This window comes from Scyliorhinus canicula, unplaced genomic scaffold, assembly GCF_902713615.1.
Source record: "Scyliorhinus canicula unplaced genomic scaffold, sScyCan1.1, whole genome shotgun sequence".
Taxonomy (NCBI): domain Eukaryota; kingdom Metazoa; phylum Chordata; class Chondrichthyes; order Carcharhiniformes; family Scyliorhinidae; genus Scyliorhinus; species Scyliorhinus canicula.
The window spans coordinates 1,620,098-1,646,775 of NW_024055498.1; the positions used below are offsets into that span (position 1 = coordinate 1,620,098).

General features: G+C 47.8%; 3 protein-coding genes across 8 annotated transcripts; 2 read left to right on the forward strand and 1 right to left on the reverse strand.

Annotated features, from left to right (window-relative positions):
- Positions 1-1,299: 1,299 nt before the first annotated feature.
- Positions 1,300-23,869, reverse strand: LOC119960332 (zinc finger protein 239-like). Of its 2 annotated transcripts, none has more exons than XM_038788067.1 (2): positions 21,735-23,867; positions 1,300-1,527 (listed from the first exon to the last, which is right to left on the reverse strand). In XM_038788067.1, exons 1-2 carry the CDS (start codon positions 22,766-22,768, stop codon positions 1,506-1,508), a joined length of 1,056 nt encoding a protein of 351 aa, XP_038643995.1. In that variant the 5' UTR covers positions 22,769-23,867; the 3' UTR covers positions 1,300-1,505. The 2 variants fall into 2 exon arrangements, with proteins under 2 accessions (XP_038643995.1, XP_038643994.1); XM_038788066.1 differs by lacking the exon at positions 1,300-1,527 and adding an exon at positions 6,714-7,063 and having other exon boundaries at positions 21,735-23,869.
- On the forward strand, positions 5,071-6,216 carry LOC119960336 (gastrula zinc finger protein XlCGF8.2DB-like). The gene has a single exon (XM_038788075.1). The coding sequence runs from the start codon at positions 5,133-5,135 to the stop codon at positions 6,006-6,008; it is 876 nt and encodes a 291-aa protein (XP_038644003.1). The 5' UTR covers positions 5,071-5,132; the 3' UTR covers positions 6,009-6,216.
- Positions 10,113-17,102, forward strand: LOC119960337 (ER membrane protein complex subunit 4-like). 5 transcript variants are annotated; one of them, XR_005459378.1, is made up of 6 exons: positions 10,113-10,272; positions 10,931-11,042; positions 11,248-11,401; positions 12,881-13,041; positions 13,526-13,666; positions 17,009-17,078. XR_005459378.1 is itself a non-coding variant. In XM_038788076.1 (5 exons), exons 1-5 carry the CDS (start codon positions 10,193-10,195, stop codon positions 17,066-17,068), a joined length of 567 nt encoding a protein of 188 aa, XP_038644004.1. In that variant the 5' UTR covers positions 10,113-10,192; the 3' UTR covers positions 17,069-17,102. The 5 variants fall into 5 exon arrangements, 4 of the variants coding, with proteins under 4 accessions (XP_038644004.1, XP_038644008.1, XP_038644006.1 ...); XM_038788076.1 differs by lacking the exon at positions 13,526-13,666 and having other exon boundaries at positions 17,009-17,102; XM_038788080.1 differs by lacking the exon at positions 12,881-13,041 and having other exon boundaries at positions 17,009-17,074.
- Positions 23,870-26,678: the final 2,809 nt, after the last annotated feature.

Here is a 26,678-nt window from a genome sequence, read left to right on the forward strand (position 1 = left end):
GAGAGTACTTCAAAAGGAACTAACTTGTGTCAGAGATATCAAAAAGTTTCAACACACTGCGTATTTCACACAAATCTAATTTATTTGACTTTTAGCCAGAATATTAGCCCCTGTAAATGGGCTGGAGTTTGTTATCAGTAGAAAGAGACCCAAATGAACATGGTTCAGTCCTGAATGTGAGGAACAGCAAAACCCAATCACTGTGGTTACTTGTGGCCTCGTTGGTGTCTCAGCAGGTAGGATGAAGTGGTGAATCCCTTCCCACACTCGGAGCAAGTGAATGGCCTCTCCCCAGTGTGAATTCGCTGGTGCTTCTGTAGGGTGGATGCCTGAGTGAATCCTTTTCCACACTTGGAGCAGGTGAATGGCCTCTCCCCAGTGTGAATTCGCTGATGTGCAGTGAGGTGAGACGATTGTCTGAACCCAGTCCCACAGTGAGAGCACGTAAACAGTCTCTTGTCAGTGTGAACACGTTGATGACGCATCAGTTTCCCAGAACGTTTATAGGAGTTCCCACAGTCTGGACATTGAAACGGCCTCTCATCACTGTGAATTCGCTGGTGATTCAGAAGTTCGGATGACTGAATGAATCCCTTCCCACACTCTGAGCAGATGAATGGTCTCTCCCCAGTGTGAATTCGCTGATGTACAGTGAGGTGAGATGATCGTCTGAACCCAGTCCTGCAATGAGAGCACCTGAACGGTCTCTCATCAGTGTGAACACGTTGATGTTGCAACAGTTCCCCAAAACGTTTATAGCACTTCTCGCAGTCTGGACATTGAAAGGGTCTCTCATCAGTGTGAATTCGCTGGTGCTTCTGCAGGTCAGATGCCTGAGTGAATCCCTTCCCACACATGGCACAGACGAATGGCCTCTCAACTGTGTGAATTCGCTGATGTACAGTGAGGTGAGATGATCGTTTGAACCCAGTCCCACAGTGAGAGCACCTGAATGGTCTCTCGTCAGTGTGAACACGTTGATGGCACGTCAGTTCTCCAGATCTTTTATAGCACTTCCCGCAGTCTGGACATTGAAACGGTTTCTCATCTGTGTGCACTCGCTGGTGGCTCAGCAGGTGGGCTGAAAGAGTAAATCCCTTCCCACACTCTGAGCAGGTGAATGGTCTCTCCCTGGAGTGAAATCGCTGGTGTGTGGACAGACCAGATGGCTGAGTGAATCCCTTCCCACACTCGGAGCAGGTGAATGGTTTCTCCCCAGTGTGACTGCGTCGATGAGTTTCCAGCTTGGATGGATAAGTGAATCCTTTCCCACAGTCCGCACATTTCCACGGTTTCTCCTCAGTGTGACTGCATTTGTGTCTTGTGAGGCCTGATGGTCGACTGAATCCTCGTCCACACAAACACGTGTACAGTTTCTCCCCACTGTGAATGACATTTTTTCCTTCCATGTTCAAAATCTCATGATATTCAGCAACGATAGGTTCTGATGAATCGAGTGACTCTGTCAGATCGCGATGTGACGTTTGGTTTGTGTTTCCCGTCTGTTAAACCTCCACTTCCAGTATCCTGTAAATTTACAGAAACCTCACTGTCAGTTTAGGATAGAAATTCACAACATTCTCTCCTCGCCAACTTTGATCAAATGTATTCCTGGAGGTTTGATCACATGACCTGCCCCCATCCTTCAGCCATTAATCGGTCAACAAATCCATCCTTGTGACACACTGCCTTCCTCGGCCAATTGGGAAGCAAAAGGACTCATTACCTTACAGGACAGTGATTGACTGTCAGCCAAACAACCCTTATCCCATTTTCAATATTTTTCTATCTGCTGAAGATAAATGTTCAAAACAATCTTGTTTACTGTCTTGAAATGAAAATTGCTTATTGTCACGAGTAGGCTTCAAATGAAGTTACTGTGAAAAGTCCCTAGTCACCACATTCCGGCGCCTGTTCAGGGAGACTGGTACAGGAATTGAATTGTGCTGGGTTCAGTCTTTTTTTTAAATAAACAATTTTATTGAGGTATTTTTGGCATTGTAAACAGTTACAGTAATGTGCAAATATCAACACAAAGCAGAAACATAGTTCAAAAGACCACTCCTCTCATAAACAGTACCCACCTATTTATCCCCCCTATTCTACTCTAATCTCTCCCCCCCCCCCCCCCCCCCCCCCCGCTGACATTTAATTCCCAGCGAAGAAGTCGATGAATGGTTGCCACCTTCGGGCGAACCCTAATACAGATCTTCTTAAGGCAAACTTATTTTATCCAGCCCTAAATAGCTCAACATGTCTGAGAGCCATGCTTCGGTCTTTGAGTCCCTCCATGCCAGCAGTTTACATCGCCAGGCTACCAGGGAAGCAAAGGCCAAGACGTCAGTCTCCCTCTCCTCCTGGACACCCGGGTCTTCCAAGACCCCAAAAATTGCCACCACTGGACTCATCACCACCCTGGTTTTCAGTATCTGGGACATGACGTTTGCAAATCCCTCCCAGTATCTCCTAAGTTTTGGGCATGCCCAGAAGATGTGGACGTGATTTGCTGCCCCTCCCGCACACCTAGCGCATTTGTCCTCCACCCCAAAAAAATTACTCATCTGGGCCACCATCATGTGGGCCTGGTGGACGGGAATGGGTTCAGTCTTGTCAATATTTAAATAGAGGAAAGTTCTGCTCCTCCAGCATTGGATGTCTGACAAGATCGGACAGTGTGTGTCTTGGAAGGGAACTTGCAGGTGGTGATGTTCACATACATCTGCTGTCCTGGTCCATCCAGGTGGTGGAGGTCAAATATTTAGGAGATTCTGTCAAATTGTGATTCAGTTGTCAGTCGAGAAAATGCCTCTCCAATGCCACCTATCACCCCCACCCCCTTTCTCGCTTTCTCTCCCTTTCCCTCATTCTTTTTTACTTTCTCTCTCGGTCTTTTGCTGAGAATTCTCTCGCCCAGAGGGTTGTGGGTGATCCATCAATGAATATATTGAAGGCTGAGATGGTGAGATTTTTGGTCTCTCAGGAAGTCAAAGGACATAGAGAGCTAACGGGAAAGTGGAATTGAAGACTGAGATCAGCCACAATCGTGTTCAATGGCAGAGCAGGGTCGACGGGCCGAATGGTCTACTTCTCCTATTCTTGTGTTCTTGCAGAGGCCTGATTCTTGTGTGGGCTCAGGCCGGGTGGCCGGTTCCCTTCCCTGAAGGACATTAACAAACTAGTTCACTTTCCACAAAATATTCAACAGTTTTCATGGTCACTTATTCCCGTTGCCGGCCCCACAAGTTACTAGATTCATTCAGCTCAATTTCACAACCTGTTTTTGTGGGTTCTCTCTCATTCCCTTTTTTCTGTTTTAAATCAATTTCAGAGTTAGAAGGGGAGGATTTGCAGTCAGGAAACTCAGATCAAACATTACATCAGGATCAGACAACGTCACCGAATTCACCGTAACCTGAATATTGGTGATTTTTGACCATGGAAGGAAAAAGCAGCGTTCACAGTGAGGAGAAACCGTGGGAATGTGAGGAGGGATTCAGATCCACATCTCAACTGGAAATTCATCATCCCAGACACTCTGGTCGTGGGAAGAAATTATTTTGATCATCCAGCAGGCTGCAACACCAGTGAGTGCACACTGGGGAGAAACCATTCAACTGCTGCATGTGGGAAAGGATTCGCTCGGTCATTTGACTTGAAGACGCACATGCGAGTTCACAGGGATGAGAGACCATTTAAATGTCCAGACTGTGGGAAGTGCTGTAAATGTTCCCGGGCACTAATACTCCATCAACGTGTTCACACCAACGAGCGACCGTTCAGTTTCTCTCACCAGCGCACTCACACTGGGGAGAGGCCGTTCACCTGCTCTGTGTGTGGCAGTGGGTTCAGTAGGTCATCAAACCTGCGGACACACCAATGGGTTCACTCTGGGGAGAGACCTTACACTTGCTCTGAGTGTGGGAAGGGATTCACTCAGTTATCCACTCTGCTGAATCACCAGAGTATTCACAATGAGAGGAGACCATTTAAATGTACAGACTGCAGTAAGTGCTATAAAAGTTCCCGGGAACTGCTCCACCATCAGCGTGTTCACACTGATGAGAGACCTTTTCAATGCCCAGACTTTGAGAAGTGCTTTAAAAGTTCCGGGGAACTGATGCATCATCAACATATTCACACTGATGAGAAACCGTTCAGGTGCTCCTGCTGCGGAACTGGGTTCAAGACATCATCTGACCTCACTGTACACCAGCGAACTCACACTGGGGAGAGGCCGTTCACCTGCCCCAATTGTGGGAAGAGATTCACTCAGTCATCCAGCCTGCTGACACACCAGCGAATTCACAAGTAATTACAGTGAGTGGACAATCTGATCAGCTGCCTCTGCTGCTTCCCTCCCTTCCATGAGCTCCACCAGGCCAAACTGTCACTAAAACTCCCCCTCGTCTGAGTGTGAATTCAGATCTATCTCTAGGTTCTCTCCTATTTCCTGTCATGTCCTGTTCAATCTCATCTTGTTTATGAGACCTGACTTCTGCTCCCTTGACCCGATTCTCACTAAACCGCTGACCATCCAACTTCCCCACATTAACTGATATTGTTCACAGTTCTCGCTTTCTTCTGGTTTTGCCACTACACTATCCTCACCTTTCCTGAGAAACCAACCCTTGATGCCCAACCTCCTTGCAAACGGCCATCCCATCTCCAACCTCCCTTTCCTCTCCAACAAGGATCTCTCCTTGGCCCCTCCTATTTCTCATCAACATGATGGTACTAGAATCTATAGAATCCCTACACTTTCCATTGGGAATTTGGCCAACGCGCAGGCGCTTTGCCGGCCCGTTTGACTTGGACCGACTGAGCATGCGTGGCTCTGACATGTACTCGGCATATTTAAAGGGTCAGTGTCCCTTTGCTGTTGCAATTTAAAGGGTCAGATGTTGCGAGCCTGATTTGAACGCAGATAAGGGAGAATAGGTTTTGTGGCTTCAAAAATAATGTAAAGTTAGAAAACTATCCACCCTCAATTTCTGCATTTTTTTCTTTGCAGGAATTACTGATATAAATGATTAAACAAGGAGTGGATTCACAGACAGGATGCTCTGACTCCCAGGCACCACATCAATCTAACCGAGTCACTTAATTAATCAGGACTCAGTAACATTGGCCATATGGAAGGAGAGAGCGGCATTCACAGCGCAGGCAATCTGTACACGTCTTCAGCGTGTGGACCTGGATTTAACTATTCGACCAATATGGGAAGACACACGTGTGACCTGAAAAGGGAAGGTCTGTCTGGACAATGTGGGGGTGTTGGGAAGGGATTCAGTTGTCATCCCTCTGATCAGGAGATGTATCGATACAGTCACACCGGGACAAGGCCATTCACCTGCCCGCAGTGTGACAAGGGATTCACTCGATTTTCAAATATGTTGCGACACCAGCAGGTTCACACTGGGGAGAAACCCTTCAATTGTTCCCAGTGCGGAAAGCGATTCACTCAGTCATCCCACTTGCTGACACATCAACGGGTCCACACTGGAGAGAGACCATTCACCTGCTCAGTGTGTGAAAAGAGATTCACGGAGTCATCCACCCTGCTGAGACACCAGCGAGTTCACACTGGGGAGAGGCCTTTCACCTGCTCTGTGTGTGGGAAGGAATTTACTGAGTCATCAATCCTGCTGAGACACCAGCAGGTTCACACTGGGGAGAGGCCATTCACCTGCTCTGTGTGTGGGAGGGGATTCACTCAATCATCCAACCTTGTGAGACACCAGCGAGTTCACACTGGGGAGAGGCCTTTCACCTGCTCTGTGTGTGGGAAGGAATTTACTGAGTCATCAATCCTGCTGAGACACCAGCAGGTTCACACTGGAGAGAGGCCATTCACCTGCTCAGTGTGTGAAAAGAGATTCACGGAGTCATCGGCCCTGCTGAGACACCAGCGAGTTCACACTGGGGAGAGGCCATTCCCCTGCTCTGTGTGTGGGAAGGGATTCACTCAATCATCCAACCTTGTGAGACACCAGCGAGTTCACAAGTGACTGCAATGTTCCAATTCTGCAGTTATTCCTGCTGTTAATCAGATTTAGGAGTAAAACGTGTTCATTATGAAACAGGGGAGTGTCTATGCTGTTGCTGATAGCCACAGTAACCAGGTTGCAGTTGGAAGACTTTGCATTTATAATAATAATAATCTTTATTGTCACACGTAGGCTTACATTAACACTGCAATGAAGTTACTATGAAAATCCCCTCGTCGCCACATTCCAGCGCCTGCTTGGGTACACGGCGGGAGAATTCAGAATGTCTAAATTACCTAACAGCATGTCTTTCTGGATTGTGGGAGGAAACCAGAGCACCCAGAGGAAAACAACACAGGCACAGGGAGAACTCTGCACTGACAGTGCCCAAAGCAGGGAATCGAACCTGGGCCTTTGCAGTATATAGTGCCTTTCACAACTTCAGATGTCTCTGTTCGCCTCCAAAACAGCAATGTGATAATGACCAGTGATTTTGTTTTTAGTGAGTTTGATTGCGAGTAAGCTATTAGTCAGAGAGCAGTGAGAACTCCCCCTACTGTCCTTCTAACAATGCTCGGAGATTTTGTTTAATAATATTACTCCAGAATAGATAAGGGGAACCAATGGATGTGGTGCATTTGGATCTTCAGAAGACTTTTGATAAACTCCCACAGAGAAGGTTAATAAACAAGATTGGGGGGGGGGGGGGGGGGGGGGGGGCGGGGGAGTATAATGGCACGGATTGAGGATTCACAGAAAACAGAGAGTAGGAATAATCAGGTCATTTTCAGGTTGGCAGACTGAATAGTGAGGTACGGGAAGGATCAGTACTTGGGCTCCAGCTATTCACAATCTACATCAATGATTTGGATGTGGGGACTAAATGCAATATTTCCATGTTTGCTGATGACTCAAAACTAGGTGAGAATATGCATTGTGAGGAGAGTACAAGGAGGATTCAAGATGAGTAACGCAAACTGAACATCATGTCAAGATCTGACACAGTCACTTGATTCATCAGGACCTGAATATCATCAGCCTTTGAATGTGGAAGGAGAAATGTTTGTCTGTTCTGTCTGTGGGAAAAGATTTCAAATATCAGTGTGACTGGAAAAGCACCGAGACCCACACAACACACACCCGAGTGAGAGTGTTCCAATGAACTGACTGTGGAAAGAGCTTTTACCAGTTACACAGCCTGAAGAAACATTACACCATTCACAGTGAGGAGAGACAGTGCACATGTTCTATGTCTGATCAAGATTGCAACTGATCATCCATCCTGGAGAGACACAAGGACACTGGCACCATGAAGAAACCTTGGAAATGTGGGGACTGTGGGAAGGGATTCAGTTACCCATCCCAGCTGGAGAGCCATCGGCGCAGTCATACTGGGGAGAGACCGTTCACCTGCTCCATGTGTGGGAAGGGATTCACAAAGTCATCCAGCCTGGGGTCGGATCAGAGAGTTCACAGTGATGAGAGACCTTTTAAATGCTTTTACTGTGGGGATTCCTTTAAAACCTCTCCAGATCTAATTAAACACCAGCTTGTTCACACTGACAAGAGACCATTCAGTTGCTCTCATTGTGAGAAGAGATTCAGACAATCGTCTCACCTTATTCAACACCAGCAAATTCACACTGGGGAAAGGATATTCACCTGCTCCGTGTGCAGAAAACAATTCACTCAATCATCCAATCTCCAGAAACACCAACACATTCACAGTGGGGAGAAGCTGTTCACCTGCCCCGAGTGTGGGAAGGGATTCAATCGATCATCCAACCTGCTGAGACACCAGCGGGTTCATGTGTGACTGCAGGAGTTGGGTGTTGGGTAACACGGTAGCCTTGTGGATAGCACAATTGCTTCACAGCTCCAGGGTCCCAGGTTCGATTCCGGCTTGGGTCACTGTCTGTGTGGAGTCTGCACGTCCTCCCCGTGTGTGTGTGAGTTTTCTCCGGGTGCTCCGGTTTCTTCCCACAGTCCAAAGATGTGCAGGTTAGGTGGATTGGCCATGATAAATTGTCCTTAGTGTCCAAAATTGCCCTTAGTGTTGGGTGGGGTTACTGGGTTATGGGGATAAGGTGGAGGTGTTGACCTTGGGTAGGGTGCTCTTTCCAAGAGCCGGTGCAGACTCGATGGGCTGAATGGCCTTCTTCTGCACTGTAAATTATATCTTTGATAATCACATCCTTTGTTTATTTCTGTTCAAGTTAATAACCCCTATAAGTGGGCTGGAGTTTGATGTTGTCCACAGGACAGGTGATGTGCCGGGATTGCAGTATGTGGGAGTTTTTGGAGAACATTGCCATCCTGGACAATCATATCTGCGGGAGTGTCTGTAACTTGCAGAATCTGGGCTCAGGGTTATTGAGCTGGAGTCTGAGCTGCTGACATTGTGGGGCATCAAGGGGGGGGGGGGGGGGAAGTCACCTGTACACTTCCCCAAAGTTCAGTAGAAAGTTGCAGTGGGTGGGGGACTCGATTTTCTGCATCATTCGACAGTTTGAAATGTGTGGGGATAAGTGAGGAATGATCAGTGAGCTCCGGCTGTCTGACAGCTCGATGTATTACTGCAGGCTCAGAGACTCAGTGACAGGAACCAGAGGGAACCTCATACAAAAACACTGTTGCAGTGGGACATGATGAATGGAGCAGTGGGCTGTGGCGGAAGTTATGTGGAGTTCTAGCATTTAACAGACAATAACGTCCCGACAATGTGTCCACAGACAGCTCTCATCAGCTCTGAAGAGAGAAGTCAGATTTCATGCCCTTATATTTTTCTGCTCTATTTGATATGCCACTGATAGAGGATAACCAGAACAAATCTTACCCTTTTTATGTCCCCAGTGGAAGATTAATCAGAACCCACCCCGTCACCAAGCTCAGTCTAATTCATGACAGTGAGTGAAATATGGGCAGCACGGTAGCACAGTGGTAAGCACTGTTGCTTCACAGCGCCAGGGACCCGGGTTCGATTCCAGGCTTGGTCACTGTCTGTGCGGAGTCTGCACGTTCTCCCCGTGTCGTTGTGGGTTTCCTCCGGGTGCTCCGGTTTCCTCCCACAAGTTCCGAAATACTTCCTTACTCGGTGATTTAAACATTCTGAATTCTCCCTCAGTCTACCTGAACTGGCATCAGAGTGTGGCAACTAGGTGCTTTTCACAGTAAATTCATCGCAGTGTTAATATAAGCCTACTTGTAACACTAATAAAGATTATTATTAAACAGGACATCTCCATCTACATTCAACACAGGTTGTTTAGCATAGGGCTAAATCGCTGGCTTTGAAAGCAGACCAAGGCAGGCCAGCAGCACGGTTCAATTCCCGCAACAGCCTCCCCGAACAGGTGCCGGAATGCGGCGACTAGGGGCGTTTCACAGTAACTTCATTTGAAGCCTACTTGTGACAATAAGCAATTTTCAATTTCAATTTTCAACACCTGTTCTTTGAGATGATTTATTTCAAATCAATTAAAGATCAAACTTATTCGGATCAATGAGATCGCTGTCATTATTTCATTCCAATTACTTGGTTATAACAGTGATATTGTGATTCTAATCAACATTTACAGCAACATTGCTATTGACTAATGTGTACAAATTGTCCTCCCATCAGTTCCAGCACCTCCAGGAAGGCACAATATTCCATTGCCCGTTGCAACTTGGCTTTAAGGGTTAGCCCTGAGCCTGGTGGTAGCTTCACTCATGATACCCAGTTACATGTGAGGTAGAAATGGGACGGGAATAGAAGTAAAATATTGCGGTTGCTAGAAATCTGAAATAAAAACAAAATGCTGGATAAATTCAGCAAGTCTCGCATCATTTGTTAAGAAACCGTTAACATTTGGTTGCTATGTTTCTGGTTGCAGAATGTTAACGGTGATCTGGTCCTTTGGACTTCATTTGTACGTTGGAAGACGGAGTGAGGGAAAAAGGAAGCAATATCTCAATGTCTCTGACAGCGCGTGGTGTCCATCTTTGTGCGGGGCAGAGCTCCATTAGGTCAGAGTGTTAATGGAATCGGGATCGACGTGCCCCTAACAAAGATGGGGAAGACGCGAGCGATGTCTGCATTTCGCCGAGGACTTCCGGACAGCAGCGCATGCGCATTGCAGCGGGTGTGGTTTGTTGACGGAAGCGCGCGGACTATTCCCCGGATCAGATGTGAGGGGGGACGGTTAACGGTCGCCGGCGTTGCCATGGCTGCGGGGGCGGCGCTCGCCAACCGCGCGCGCTGGCATAAGTGGACCCTCGAGCTCAACCCGAGCGGCAGCAGCAGGTGCAGAGGCCGCGCGGGGAGCCTGGGGCTCGAGTAGGTCGGGCCAGCCTGCCTCACCCGCGGGGAGGGCACTGCACACTGACCCAGGGATGTGGGCACCAACCTAAAACTTTACACCCCACGGTTTTCCAGGGTCCTTTCACCCCTCACTTGGCCCCTTGGCAGAAAGCAGCTTTTCAAATCTCCTAGAAACCACTCCGACCCCACTTGACTTATTTTCCTGGGGTCACGACCCTGAGACACCATCTTGGTTTCAGCCCCCCCACCTGATCGGGTGCCAACTGCTGTGTTGGCTGGAGGAACGATTGCTCATTTCTAGGGCCGGGTGCTGCACTGGCTCTCTCGACATTCAACATCGTTCACTTTCAAGCTAAAATTTAGTTCCTCCGGTGATTCGGTGTGATCGCCATTTGATGGAGGACTGGACAAGGGGATTGGCACCCTGATTGTCAGTTGACTCCAACCACTTTTGTGGCCGTCCATTACCATGGCAGTTTTGTGGATGCAGTGGTACTGTGTGCTCTTGGCTTGCTCATGGTTTAGTTCATGCTGGCAGTATTGCCACCACGGTGGGGTCCCTGATGGAGAGACTCCCTCTTTAAAGAGAGTCCTGAAAGGGTTGCTGAGGTGACCAATTTGTGTTCTCTGTTTCTCGCAGGAGCTGTGATAAACAGAATGGTCAGGCTGACTTCATGTGCCCAGTCGCATATTCAGACAAACAGCTTCCAGACATCCGCGTCCAAGAAACAAACCGGATCGTGGTTGAGAAAGTAAGTTGGATTTGAATGTGTCCTCGGTGTCCAGCTAGCCAGGCTAGGTTTGTCAACAGTGGTTAACTAGGTTGGTGAACCGCTGCACCCTATGTGCTAAAGGGACCTTTTGTGATGTTAACCGTCATCCTTATTTCCAGGCCTGGGTGTGACCTTCCCCAACCTGGCTCCCTTTACTGATGCTCTGCTTGCTTTCTGTTTTCAGTTCTGCTGGGACATCGCCTTGGCTCCATTGAAGCAGCTGCCCATGAATCTGTTCATTATGTACACGGTTGGCAACAACATCTCCATCTTCCCTATCATGATGGTTTGCATGATGGCCTGGAGACCCATACAGGCACTGATGTCCATGTCGGCAAGTGAGTATTGTATTGATTCTGCAGCTGCGAAACCGCTCTGAACTGGCATCATTTGAATGGGATTTAGAATAGAGTGCTGAGAGCTCAGTGAATGAGGGAGTTCGGGAAGGACGGGAAAGAGGAGCTCTTTTACTTTCCAGATTTCTTGGCCTTCAAGAAGTGGTCTTACTCTGCTACAGGAGAAGAAGTTAGTTTGTTAGTGAGTAACTGCCAAGTGACATGGGGTTATTCTATTTCTATGGCTCAAAATACTGTAGCAACTGGTTGTAAGGTTGATAAAATATATAAAAACAAAAGTAAAACATATTAGGGGTGGCACGGTAGGTTTATACCTCCAATGTACAGATATCCCCCTGGGAGAGAGAGGGGACAGAGACACCAGTCACTGTACAGATATCCCCCTGGGGGAGAGAGGGGACAGAGACACCAGTCAGTGTACAGATATCCACCTGAGAGAGAGGGGACAGAGACACCAGTCAGTGTACAGATATCCCCCTGAGAGACACCAGTGAGTGTACAGATATCTCCCTGGGGGAGAGAGGGGACAGAGACACCAGTCACTGTACAGATATCTCCCTGAGATTTCTCTTGGTGTCCAACAATCCATTGATATCAGTTTGGAATATAATCAGTGATTGAACATCCACAACTCATGGGGTGAGGAAATTCCACTTCAGCTCAGTCCGAACTGGCTGCCCCTGATCCTGAGGCTGTGTCTCTGTGTTCCGGATTCTGCAGCCAGAGGAAACAGTGTCTCCACATCTCCCTGTCAAACCCTATTTACAATTATATCTGCTTCAATCGGATCAACTCAGTCTCGGAAACCCAAGAGAGTAAAGGCCCATTCTTCCCAATCTCTCCTCGTTGGACAATCCTGTCATCCCAGGAACCAATCTGGTGAACCTTTGTTACCCTCCCTCCTGGGCAATTCTGTAGATAAGGAGACCCAAACTGCATAAGTTTTTCCTGCTGTGTTTGACCAAAGCTGCAATTTGTACAATTGCAGAAAGATTTCCTCACTCAAACTCCAGCGAATCATAGAAACCCTATAGTGCAGAAGGAGGCCATTCGGCCCATCGAGTCTGCACCAACCATTTGAAAGGCCACCATACAGAGACCCAATTCCCCCCCTATCCCTGTAACCCCACCTGACCTTTGGACACTTGAGGGGCAATTTAGCATGGCCAATCTACCAAACCTGTACATTTTTGGACTGTGGGAGGAACCCGGAGGAAACCCACGCAGACACTGGGTGAACGTGCAGACTCTGCACTGGCAGTCAGCCGAAGCTGTAATCAAACCCGGGTCCCTGGCGCCATCCCTCGGTGAAGGCTAACGGAATACCTGCCGTCCCAATTTCTTGCTGTATCTCCATGCTGACTGTTTGTGATTCGAGTACAAAGATCCCCCAATCCTCTGTGAACATTTCAATCTCTCTCCTGTTCCTGATCTTTCTGTTTTTCCCATTCTCACTCCCAGTCTTTAAGGTCCTGGGGAATTCGACTCAGCACTGGCTGCAGTGTCTGCTCTACTTCATCGGCAACCTGCTGGGGTTGGCCCTGGCCGTCTACAAGTGCCAGGTGATGGGGTTGCTGCCCACACACTCCTCCGACTGGCTGGCATTCCTCCGGCCGCCCCAGGTAAGATCTGAACTCGGAACGTGAGGGGAGTTAGGAAAATAGGAAGAGAAGGAGACCGTTCAGCGCTCTGGAGCCTGAGCGACGGGTCCAACGTTCCCTGGAGTTTAGATCATCCGATTGAAAGGTGTGAAATTCTGAGGAGACTCCGTAAGGTCGATGTGGAGAGGCTAAATCCCGGAGAGTCGGGGACACGGGGCCACAGTCTCGATAAGGGGGCGGCCATTTTGGACTGTGACGAGGGAGAATTTCTTCACCCAGAGGGTTTGTGAATCTTTGGAATTCTCTATCCCAGGGAATCCTGGATGTTCGGTCGTTGAGTGTGTTCAAGGCTGAGGTGGAGATATCTTTGAGAATTGTGGGGCGGGGAGGAGTGCGGGGAGAGTGGAGCTGAGGTCGATGATGAGCTGTAATCTTGTTGAATAGTGGAGCAGGCTCGCCAGGAGCTATTCCCACTCCTATTCCTGATGTTCCTCTCCTTTCACAGAGAGTGGATTACATGGGCGGGGGGCTGGTCCTGTGATGGTCCCACTCTCCTCCCATCGCTCGGAGAGACAACGCCCGAGGATGATCGACACTGGACTGAATCTGCTTCCTCCTGGTTAACGTCGGACCAGGCAGGCTCCAGGTAACCTGCCCTCCCATCGTTGCCCCATACACACTGACAGAAAGAGACAGACAGCTGGCCCGTGTACCTGTGACCACTGTCGGAATGGCCGGAGATGTTGGCAGCAGGGACTGTGAATTTTGTCACTGGTTATTCATTCGTTGATTCTTCAACTCCCTTTGCTGAGCCACGAATGAGGGATGTGTTGGGGCTGACGATGGGATGGGAGGCTCCTGAATCAGTCAGTCCCGGATGATCCCGGTGGCTCTTGCTCTCCATCCCACCTGGGCCGGAAGGTCACAGGTTTGTAATCTGAGAGTCAAGCTGCTGTAATCAGGGCTGTCATTCCAGCCAGCAGAGCTGAGGGAATGCTGCTGTGTCAGTGAGATGTCAAACCGAGGCCCTCCACCCCCTCGAGTGGATGTAAAATACAAGCAGCAACAGTAGGATGGGGAGGGAAGTTATCTCCAGTGTCCCTCAAATCCTCACTGAAATTAGCTTCCTGACTGTGTGTTGCATAATGCTATGTGGGATCTTGCTGTGCACATAGCAGTCACCGTCTCCTCCCACAGAATGGCAGGGGCTACACTGCGGGAGTGACCCGTCGAAAGGAAGAGATTGTCTTCCTCCTGTGCCTTTTCCGACTGGCCCAGAGCTTTCAATCAACACGGCAGCTTTTTATATTTGAAGCACAGTCACTGTTTTCACGTGCGAATCTCGGCAGGGACTGCACAGCAAGAGCCCATAAACACTCCGATTACCACCAGATACCACGTCAGGCTGTCTGAAGGATAATATTCCTGCTCGGACACCAGGCTGGGGAAAGGATTGGGCTGGGTAGTTGCTGCCGTCCTTCTCTCCATCACATTGGCCTCGGGATCTTGTACATCCACCTGAGGGGGCACAATGTGACAGGGAACCTAGTTTATGTCCCACTGACAACAGGAGGCACGGTAGGGCAGCACGGTAGCACAGTGGATAGCACTGTGGCTTCACAGCGCCAGGGTCCCACGATCGATTCCCTGCTGGGTCACTGTCTGTGCGGAGTCTGCACGTTCTCCCCGTGTCTGTGGGTTTCCCCCGGGTGCTCCGGTTTCCTCCCACAGTCCAAAGACGTGCAGGTTAGGTGGTTTGGCCATGATAAATTGCCCTTAGTGACCAATAAGGTGAGGAGCGGTCATTGGGTTACGGGGATAGGGTGGAAGTGAGGGCTTAAGTGGGTCGGTGCAGACTCGATGGGCCGAATGGCCTCCATCTGCACTGTATGTTCTATGTTATTGAATATTTAGTGCTTGCATATCTGTGAGTGGGCGCACATACGTGCATGTCTGTGTATGTGTGTCTACGTTTGTATATGTGTGTGCCTATGTTTTTTTCTGTGCCTGTGTATGTGTATGCATGCGCCTGTATGTGTGTGGGTGTGCCTATGCGTGTGTGTGGGTGCATGCGCAAGTGTACCCAGCATATTGCGTGTGCGAGGGTGGCTAGGTGCGTGTGCCTACGGATGAGTACATGTGTGCCAATGGATGTGTGTCTGGTCTTTCAACTGCCCTTCCCAGGTTCCAGAAGAGATTTGCTCCAAAGTCAGTCTGGACATTGTGCCTGAATGTGTTCCACTCTGATACTCTGTACTGTCACTGAGCTTCCCCATTAACCTCATCTGGTGTGTGAAGTGGCTGCAGCATCTCCAGGAGTTTCTGACAGTTCTTGACAATCTGCTTTCACTTTATTTAATGATTGTGTTTGAATTGTTCCTCTTCTGTTGGTGGGGCTGGTGTGGTGGTGGTCGGGGGGGGGGGTCCTAATGGTCAGGGTGCACTTCTGACCCCTCCCAACTCTGAGACTGTGCCCGATACAGGAGTGAACCGAGGCCGCTGGAGGTGAATCGATAACCTCCAGGTGAGTGGAGAAATATTCAGTCCATAAGACCATAAGACCATAAGACATAGGAGTGGAAGTAAGGCCATTCGGCCCATCGAGTCCACTCCGCCATTCAATCATGGCTGATGGGCATTTCAACTCCACCTCCCAGCATTCTCCCCATAGCCCTTAATTCCTCGCGACATCAAGAATTTATCTATTTCTGCCTTGAAGCCATTTAGCGTCCCGGCCTCCACTGCACTCTGCGGCAATGAATTCCACAGGCCCACCACTCTCTGGCTGAAGAAATGTCTCCGCATTTCTGTTTTGAATTTACCCCCTCTAATTCTAAGGCTGTGCCCACGGGTCCTCGACTCCTCGCCTAACGGAAACAGTTTCTTTGCGTCCATCCTTTCTAAGCCATGTATTATCTTGTAAGTTTCTATTAGATCTCCCCTTAACCTTCTGAACTCCAATGAATACAATCCCAGGAACGCCAGCCGTTCCTCATATGCTAGACCCGCCATTCCAGGGATCATCCGTGTGAATCTCCGCTGGACACGCTCCAGTGCCAGTATGTCCTTCCTGAGATGTGGGGCCCAAAACTGGACACAGTACTCCAAATGGGGCCTAACCAGAGCCTTATAAAGGCTCAGTAGCACATCGCTGCTTTTATATTCCAACCCTCTTGAGATAAATGACAACATAGCATTCGCTTTCTTAATCACGGATTCAACCTGCATGTTTACCTTTAGGGAATCCTCGACTAGCACTCCCAGATCCCTTTGTACTTTGGCATTATGAATTTTCTCACCGTTTAGAAAGTAGTCTATGCTTGGATTCTTTTTTCCAAAGTGCAAGACCTCACATTTTCTCACGTTGAAATGCATCAGCCATTTCCTGCACCACTCTCCCAAACTGTCTAGATCCTTCTGCAGCCTCCCCACTTCCTCAGCACTACCTGCCTGACCACCTAACTTCGTATCATCAGCAAACTTCGCTAGAATGCCCCCAGTCCCTTCATCCAGATCATTAATATATATGGTGAACAGCTGCGGCCCCAACACTGAACCCTGTGGGACACCGCTGGTCACCGGCTGCCATTCCGAAAAAGAACCTTTTATCCCAACTCTCTGCCTTCTGTCAGACAGCCAATCCTCAACCCATGCCAGTAGCTCACCTCGAACACCATGGGCCCTCACCTTACTCAGCAGCCTCCTGTGTGGCACCTTATCAAAGGCCTTTTGGAAATCCAGATAGACCACATCCACTGGGTTTCCCTGGTCTAACCTACTTGTCACCTCCTCAAAGAATTCTAACAGGTTCGTCAGGCACGACCTCCCCTTACTAAATCCATGTTGACTTGTTCTAATCCGACCCTGCTCTTCCAAGAAATTAGAAATCTCATCCTTAACGATCGATTCTAGAATTTTACCAACAACCGAGGTTAGGCTAATTGGCCTATAATTTTCCATCTTTTGTCTTGATCCTTTCTTGAACAAGGGGGTTACAACAGCGATCTTCCAATCGTCCGGGACTTTCCCTGACTCCAGTGATTTTTGAAAGATCTCAACCAACGCTTCCGCTATTTCTTCAGCCACCTCCCTCAGAACTCTAGGATGTAGCCCATCGGGGCCAGGAGATTTGTCAATTTTAAGACCTTTTAGCTTTTTTAGCACCATCTCTTTTGTAATGGCAACCATACTCAACTCAGCCCCCTGACCCTTTATAATTTTTGGGATATTACTAACGTCTTCCACTGTGAAGACAGACGCAAAGTACTTATTAAGTTCTCCAGCCATTTCCTCATCTCCCATCACTAGCCTTCCAGAATCAGTTTGAATTGGCCCAATGTCTACTTTGGCCTGACGTTTGTTTCTTATGTATTGAAAGAAACTTTTACTATCATTTCTTATATTACTCGGTGCGAGTTTGGCTCTGCTGTAAAGAAGCTGCAATGTCTTTTCAATGATCCTGTAACTGTGAAAATAAAGAATTTCAGCAAAACTAGGCCTCTGTGAAATAACAGTAAAGGAAAACGAGTCTCAGATTTCACTGACTCCACCAGCTCAAAGCTCTCCTGCTCCTTATTAAGTTACGTTTTTAACTCTGCCACAGCCTTGCCTCCTCTGTCCCAGACTTTATGCTACTGTCTCAGTGAATGGAATGACTGAGTGAATCAACACTCAGTCTTTAACGTTCTCTGTCTGCCTCTCTCTCTCTCGCTCCCTCCCTCTCATTCTCCCTGTTGTGCTGACACTCATGAATTTCAGGCTGATCACTGAATTCCTATCGACAGTCAACAAGAACTTGATATTTATTGCACCTTCAATACAGTAAAAATCATTTAGCACTGGAGCTGCTTTCACCAGATATTCTAGTGTTCCAGATCACCAGAATTCACTGAGTAAAATCATCTCTACTCGTGCCCATCCTGGCTGTTATGACAAATATTTTAAAGTTGCCTTCTGTTGTTACCAACCACCCTGCCAATGGAAACAACTTCTCTCTGTTGATGAAAACCCCTCAAGCATTTCAGTCTCTCGATTAAATCTTTCCTTCACCTTCTCTGATACTGGGAGAACAATCCCGGCTTCGCAGGTCTCTTCACAGAACAGAAACCTCTCATCACTGATACTGTTCTAGTGAGGTTTCCCTGCACCCTCTCCAATTCCTTGATATCTTTCCTAAGGTGCGGTGCTCAGAATTGAACAAAATATTTCCGATGTGGATTAACCAGTGATTTAGAAAGATTCAGTATAACTTGTTTTTCCCACTCTTTTCCTCCAATAAACCAAAGACCCAATTAGGATGTTTTAACCAAGTTGATCGACCAGAAGGCCTTTGACAAGGTGCTGCATAGGAAACAATTAAATACGTTTTTAAAAATCAATTTTGAGATTTTATTTTCCAATATAGGGGCAATTTAGCGTGGTCAATCCACCTCACCTGCACATCTTTGGGTTGTGGGGGTGAAACCCATGCAGACATGGGGAGAATGTGCAAACTCCACACGAACAGTCACCCAGGGCCGGAATTCCAATCCGGGTCCTGAGCGCCGCAGTCCCAGTGCTATCCACTGCGCCACATGCCGCCCTACTATTAAATAAGTTAACAAAGTGTCTTGGGAGTCCTTGTTCAAGATTTTCTTAAGGTGAACGTGCAGGTTCAGTCGGCAGTTAGGAAGGCAAATGCAATGCTAGCATTCATGTCGAGAGGGTGAGAATACAAGAGCAGTGATGTACATCTGAGGCTGTATGAGGCTCTGGTCAGACTCCATTTGGAGTATTGTGAGCAGTTTTGGGCCCTGTATCTAAGGAAGGATGTGCTGGCCTTGGAAAGGGTGCAGAGGAGGTTCACAAGAATGATCCCTGGAATGAAGAGCTTGTCGTATGAGGAGCGGTTGAGGACTCTGTGTCTGTACTCATTGGAGTTTAGAAGGATGAGGGAGGGATCTTATTGATACTGCGAGGCCTGGATAGAGTGGATGTGGAGAGGATGTTTCCACTTTTAGGAAAAACTAGAACCAGAGAACACAATCTCAGACTAAAGGGACGATCCTTTAAAACAGAGATGAGGAGGAATTTCTTTGCTGTAGAATGCTGTGGAGGCCAAATCAGAGTGTCTTTAAGACAGAGATAGATAGGTTCTTGATCAATGAGGGGATCAGGGTTTATGGCGAGAAGGCAAGAGAATGGGAATACCAAAATATCAGCCATGATTGAATGGTGCAGCAGACTCGATAGGCCGAGTGGCCTAATTCTGCTCATATGTCTTATGGTCCTGTCCTGTTGCATTGAAATATTAGTTTATATTCACTCTCGGGTCACTTTACCTGCATTCTGTTTAAAATTGTACCGTTTAGTTTACTTTGCCTCTCCTCATTCTTCCTTCCAAATACATACTTTTTTAAAAAAATGTTTTGAAATATTTTTTTAAAATAAATTCAGAGTACCTAATTCAATTTTTCCAATTAAGGGAAATTTAGCGTGGCGAATCCACCTACCCTGCACATCTTTGGCTTGTGGGGGTGAAACCCACGCAAACGCGGGGAGAATGTGCAAATTCCACACGGACAGTGACCCAGAGCCGGGCTCGAACCTGGGACCTCAGTGCCGTGAGGCAGCTGTGCTAACCACTGCACCGCCATGCTTCCTCATTCCAAATACATCCTCGATTTGAATCGCTTTGGGATGTTGTGAGCTTGTAAAAGATGCAACATGAACACAAGTATTTTCTATCACATTTACAGCTGACTTAAGTTGTAGATTTTGCTCTGGAACGTTTAAATGAGATTGACAGTCACAGTTTAACTATTTTACTGCAGAAAGAGTTGGTTGTAAATACAAGGTTCCTTAGTGCAGCCTTGGCAAACTGAGTGTAACCCAGAGAGTCTGGTGAGTGGGGGAATTCGGTGAAGGAGGTGTTTGTTCCTTTTCTACCTTTTTCGTCCTGTACAAATTGGTTCTTACTCTACTACTGGGAAATCATTTGTAATTTGTTGAGTATTTGGTAAGTTGTTCAGGTTTACTCTATTCCTAAGGTTCAGCGGGGAGTCAGTGAATTCAGAGGGATGATCCCAGACAGCAGTTCTTCAAGGTTCACTGCAGCCCTGGCAGCTCCATTCTCATCTCGGGAGAGCTCAGCAACTGCAGACACTGTTTACATCGGAGTTCTCCTGGTGCGGCGGGAGCAACATTTTGCTTTAACACCAAAACAACCTGAGTAATCGGTCACTCGTCAGATGCTGGTTGTGGAATCTTACAGCCAGCACAGGGCGGGGAAGTGAGCAGGACCTGACGTGCGAGAGCACATGGGCAGTAGAGATGTGGATGCTGACACATTCTGGTCAGGGGAAGTGCGGACTGAATGGGAGGTTGACCAGGAATTTAAACAGGGGAATGGATGTGGGTTTCAGCAGTAGCCGAGCTGGGTGGGGTGGAGACAGGCGACATTATAGATTTTGAAGTATCTGGTATGAGTGATGGTGTGAATATGTGGTCAGAATCTCATCTCAGCGCGGTGGCACGGTGGTTAGCACTGCTGCCTCCTAGCACCAGGAACCCGGATTCAATTCCGGCCTTGGGTGACTGTGTGGAGTTTACACATCCATTCCGTGGGTTTTCTGCGTGGGTTTCCTCCCACAGTCCACAGATGTGCAGGTTAGGTGGATTGGCCATGCTAAATTACCCCTTAGATCCAAAAGATGAGCAGGTTAGATGGGGTCCTGCACTGTAGAGATTCTATGATTGTGCAGAGTGTGGTTCAGCCTCAGATAGTTCCCAGGGAGAGGGATGGACTCGGGATTTAGAGAACGGAATTTCTGATGGTGACTGAATACAATGGCTTTGGTCTTCCCAATTTTTAATTGGAAGAAATTTCTGCTCATCCAATGCTGGATGTGGGATAAGCAGTTTGATAATTTAGTAACAGTGGAGGAATGGAGAGGGATGGGGGTGAGGTAGAGCTGGGTGTTGTCAGTGTACATGTGAAAACTAACACGGTGCTTTGGGATGATGTCACCTAGTGGCAGCGTGTAGATGGGAAATAGGAGGGGCCGAGGGTAGATCCTTGGGGAACACCAAGTACACGGACTTTGGAGAGGAAAGCGATATGAGATAGGCGGTACTTTGCAACATTAGTCGGAAAAGTTTTGTTTTTTAAAAGGATAGGTGATGATGGTGGATTTAAAGGTGAGAGTGACAGTACCAAAAGAGAGAGAGAAATATTAACAATATCAGCTAACACGGAGAAGCTAACATGGTCAGGATGTTTAGTGCGAATGGAGTCAAGGAGCAGAAGGCAGGTCTCTGACAAGATGAGCTCTGAGGAAGATTGAAGATAGGAGTGAAACTGGAGAAAGATGCAGATTTAGGGCTCAGACTTTGAGGAAATTTAGAAATGGTTTGGTCTGGTGGGTTAGTGGGAGGGAGGGAAGTAGCAGAGGCAGCTGATCGGATTTACTCAATCTCCGTAACAAAGAAGCTCCACAATCTCCTCACACTTGTTGGAGGTGAGGAAGGAAGAGACTGGGGAACCTTTCAAAGGGAATTAATCTGTTAGAGATACTTTAAAAATTACCACACTGTTGAACATAAAGCTGGTTTATTTGACTTTTATGTGAAATGTTAACCACCAGAACTGGAGTTTATTAACACCAGCAGAAACTGACCCAATGAATATGGTTCACCCCCGGATACAATTAACAGAACAATTCAATCACAGTTACCTGTGAAGTTGCTGGTGTAGCAGCAGGTTGGCTGACTGTGTGAATCCCTTCCCACACTCTGGGCAAGTGAATGGTCTTTCCCCAGTGTGAATGCGCCGATGTGTCACCAGATGGGATGATTGACTGAATCCTTTCTCACACTCAGAGCAGGTGAATGGCCTCTCCCCAGTGTGAACTCGCTGGTGTGTCAGTAGGTGGGATGACCGAGTGAATCCCTTCCCACACTGGGAGCAGGTGAACGGCCTCTCTCCACTGTGGATGCGCTGATGTTCCAGCAGGGTGGATAACCGAGTAAATCCCTTCCCACACTCAGAGCAGTTGAAGGGTCTCTCCCCAGTATGAACTCGCTGATGTACTATCAGATCAGATGATCGCCTGAACCCAGTCCCACAGTGAGAACATCTGAACGGCCTCTCCCCAGTGTGAACACGTTGATGAAACATCAGTTCCCAGGAACTTGTATAGCCCTTCTCACAGTCCTGACATTTAAAAGGTCTCTCCCCGGTGTGAATTCGCTGGTGTGTCCGCAGGTGGGATGAGTGAGCAAATCCTTTGCCACACGTGGAGCAGATGAACGGCCTCTCCCCAGTGTGAATTCGCTGGTGGACAGTGAGGACAGATAATGTCTTGAACCCAGTCCTGCAGTGAGAGCACTTGAAAGGTCTCTCATCACTGTGAACACGTCGATGACCAGTCAGTTCCCGGGAACTTTTATAGCACTTCCCACAGTCTGGACATTTAAAAGGTCTCTCGTCTGTGTGAACTTGTCGGTGTTGCAGCAAGGAGGATGAACAAGTGAATCCCTTCCCACACTCTGAGCAGGTGAACGGTCTCTCCCCACTGTGACTATGCTGATGGTTCCCCAGCTCAGATGGGTAATTAAAGCCCTTCCCACAGTCTCCACATTTCCACGGCTTCTCTCTGTGGTGACTGCAGTTATGGTTTGTCATACCAGATGACGGACTAAAGTCTTGTCCATACACAGAACATGTGTCCGGTTTCTTTTCACTGTGAACGGTGCTTTTTCCTTCCATGTTTCAAATATGGTGGTATACAGGTTACAATAAACTGATTTAAGTTTCCTGACTGCAAATCCTCCCCTTCTAATACCCTGTGAAATTGATTTAAAACAGAAAAGATTGAGTGAGAGAGACCCAACAAAAACACAATGGTAGGTTGTGAAATTGAGCTGAATGAATCTCGACATTTGTGGGACTGGCACTTGGAAAACGTGACCATGAATGAACTGGTTCATATGCCTTTCAAGGAAGGGAACCTGCCACTTGGCCTGGACCTATACAATTCTCTGGTCTCGCTGGGAGAGCAATAGAGGGGAGGGGAGGAGCAGGAAAGGAGAGGCAAGGAATGAAGTAGAGATATTTTATATATCTACAACTCAACAAGACATTTGATGGAACTTCCAAAAACTCCTATCTTCCTCCACATAGAAGGACCAGGGTAGCAGGTGGTTGTGAACACCATCACCATCAAGTTCTCCTCCAACTTACACACCATTCTGACTTGTTCAACATCCAATACTGGAAGAATAGAAATTTCCTCCATTTTCATATTGTCTGCAGTTCCCGCCAGCCACTATCTTCACCCCTTCTCCTTGGAACTGCCAGAGACCGAACCAGACTGAATATTTCACCTTAAACTTGAGCTTTCAACCAGATATCAACATCATCACCATTATTGACTATTTCCACCTCAATAACATCACCCAACCAAGGATGGCAGATTTACACAGTGAATGTCAATGACCTGGAACTCGATCATTATGCTAAAAGGGCGATTAAATTCAGGTGCTGATTAATCAAATAATGTGGCCAGATTTTGATGTGAAACTTGGTTCAAGTTTCCTGTCTGCAAATCCTCTTCTAATACCCTCTAAATGGAGGTTTACAAAAACCATCACTGTCAGTCCAGAAACTAAATTCAAAAGAGACAGACATTTCTCTTGGTTTAAGGTTGCTGTATCTAAATCCTCCCCTTCCAACCCCCAGTAAAGGAGTTTCCAAAATCTATCACGGCATTCCAGGAGAGAAATTCACAACACCCGCACCTCCGGCATCCTGAACAAAGATGATGTGGAGATGCCAGTGTTGGACTGGGGTGGGCTCAGTAAGAAGTCTGACACCAGGTTAAAGTCCAACAGGTTTGTTTCGAATCACTAGATTTCGGAGCACTGCTCCTTCCTCAGGTGAATGAAGAGGTATATATATGTTTCTGGAACCTACCTCTTCATTCACCTGAGGAAGGAGCTGTGCTCCAAAAGCTCGTGTTTGAAACAAACCTGTTGGACATTAACCTGGTGTCAGACTTCTTACTGTGCTCACCCCAGTCCAACGCCGGCATCTCCACATCATCAGCAGCCAGTGAGGATGTGGAGGGAGCCATACAGTCGGCGGGTAGGATTTATAAATGTCTGGTGAAGGCTTCAAACTTCGAATACGAACCTGTAGATCCCGTGTTTGCTGCTCCCAGTCTTTCTCCCGGGACAAGACTCTGGTTAACGGCCGCCATCTTGCTTCAGCGTGGAGCACAGCGCATGCGCTGGCATCGTAGTGACGCAACAGAGTGGGCGGGACATCAAGGTTTCTATTCCCAGCCGGGTCCTAGCGCCAGGTAAAGAGAGTGAAGCGCAACTTTTTTAAACCTCCCAATCCCAGGCTACGCTGATGTTTGCAGCCTGGAGGACTCTATGAGTCATTGATATACAGTATTCAGTGTGAGAGGCTGCAGTCCTGTCTCGCTATCTGAACTGGTTATATAACTTTTGGTTGAATGAGTCAGGAGATTTACTCATTGTAACCCACAGGATTTGTGTGGTCCTTTCCAGTCCATTGTCAGCATGTTTGTGATATTTTCTTACCCTCACAGTGATTTGTCTTAATTTAAGATACATTTCAGCAGCAGGCTTTCTGGTGATTTTTAAATGGAAAGGTTATTTACTATCACACTGTTTCCACGGATGTTTGAACATCTCAGTCCTTCGTCTCTTTCACACTCACTGACTCATACACGGAAATTAGATACAGATCGAGTTGAGGCTGGAATTGTGAATATGGAATGTGTACTGCAATCTGTATATCGCTGCAGGTGTTGTTGAGTTGTTCCTTTAGTTGGAGTGAAGCATTCTCAGAAACGAATCATTTCTGGGTGGCACGGTAGCACAGTGGTTAATACTGTTGCTTCACAGCAGCAGGTCCCAGGTTTGATTACTGCTTGGGTCACTGTAAATGTGGAGTCTGCATGTCCTCCCCGTGTGTGCGTGGGTTTCCTCTGGGTGCTTCGGTTTCCTCCCATGTGCAGGTTAGGTGGATTGGCTATGATAAATTGTCCTTAGTGTCCAAAAAGGTTAGGTACGGTTACCGGGTTACAGGGATGGGGTGGGGGGAAAAATTAAATGAAAATCGCTTATTGCTCCTTCATCAGTGGAGGCAGGTTCACAAATGCTGTATAAATAGGTCATTCACCTGAGGAAGGAGCTGCGCTCCAAAATCTGGTGATTTGAAACAAACTTGTTGGACTTTAAACTGTAAGAAGTCTTACAACACCAGGTTAAAGTCCAACAGGTTTGTTTCAAACACGAGCTTTCGGAGCACGGCTCCTTCTTCAGGTGAATGGAAAGGCTTGTTCCAGAAACGTTTATATAGACACAGTCAGAGATGCCCCGGAATGCGAGCACCTGCAGGCAATCAAATCATCAAAGATGCAGAGAGAGAGGTAACTCCAGGTTAAAGAGGTGTGAATTGTCCCAAGCCAGTTCAGTCGGTAGGCCTCTGCAAGTCCAGGCTTGTTGGTGGGGGCCGAATGTAATGCGACATGAATCCCAGATCCCGGTTGAGTCCGCATTCATGCCTGGTGTGTTGGCCTTGTGTATTTTCGGGAGGCAGTAGAGATCTCCAATGCGGGGATTACGTGGGATGAGAGCACGTGGGATGAGGACCCCTCCGGAAGGCCGCTGCCCTAGACTCGACATGTATGCTCAAGCCGTCAGAAGTCGTGTCAATGCCAGATTCATCACTCGCAATCACAAGGCAGCCTCAAACGTCACCCAAGCACAACGCAACGCCATCCGCACTCTCAAGACCAACCGCAACATCGTCATCAAACCAGCAGACAAAGGAGGGGCCACCGTCATACTGAACAGAACAGACTACTGCAAAGAAGTATACCGACAACTCGACAACCAGGAACACTACAGGCAGTTACCCGCAGATCCAACCAAGGAACACATCCGCCAACTCAGCAGACTGATCAAGACCTTAGATCCAGACCTTCAGAACACCCTACGTGCTCTCATCCCACGTAATCCCCGCATTGGAGATCTCTACTGCCTCCCGAAAATACACAAGGCCAGCACACCAGGCCGTCCTATCGTTTCAGGCAATGGGACCCTGTGTGAGAACCTCTCTGGCCACATCGAGGGCATCTTGAAACCCATCGTACAAGGTACACCCAGCTTCTGTCGCGACACGACGGACTTCCTACAGAAACTCAGCACCCATGGACCAGTTGAACCAGGAACATTCCTCGTCACAATGGATGTCTCGGCACTCTACACCAGCATCCCCCATGACGACGGCATTGCTGCAACAGCCTCAGTCCTCAACACCGACAACTGCCAATCTCCAGACGCAATTCTGCAACTCATCCGTTTCATTCTAGACCACAACGTCTTCACCTTCGACAACAAATTCTTCATCCAGACGCACGGAACAGCCATGGGGACCAAATTTGCACCTCAATATGCCAACATCTTCATGCACAAGTTTGAACAGGACTTCCTCACCACACAGGACTTTCAACCGATGCTATACACCAGATACATCGATGACATTTTTTTCCTTTGGACCCACGGCGAGACATCACTGAAACGACTACACGATGACATCAATAAGTTCCATCCCACCATCAAACTCACCATGGACTATTCTC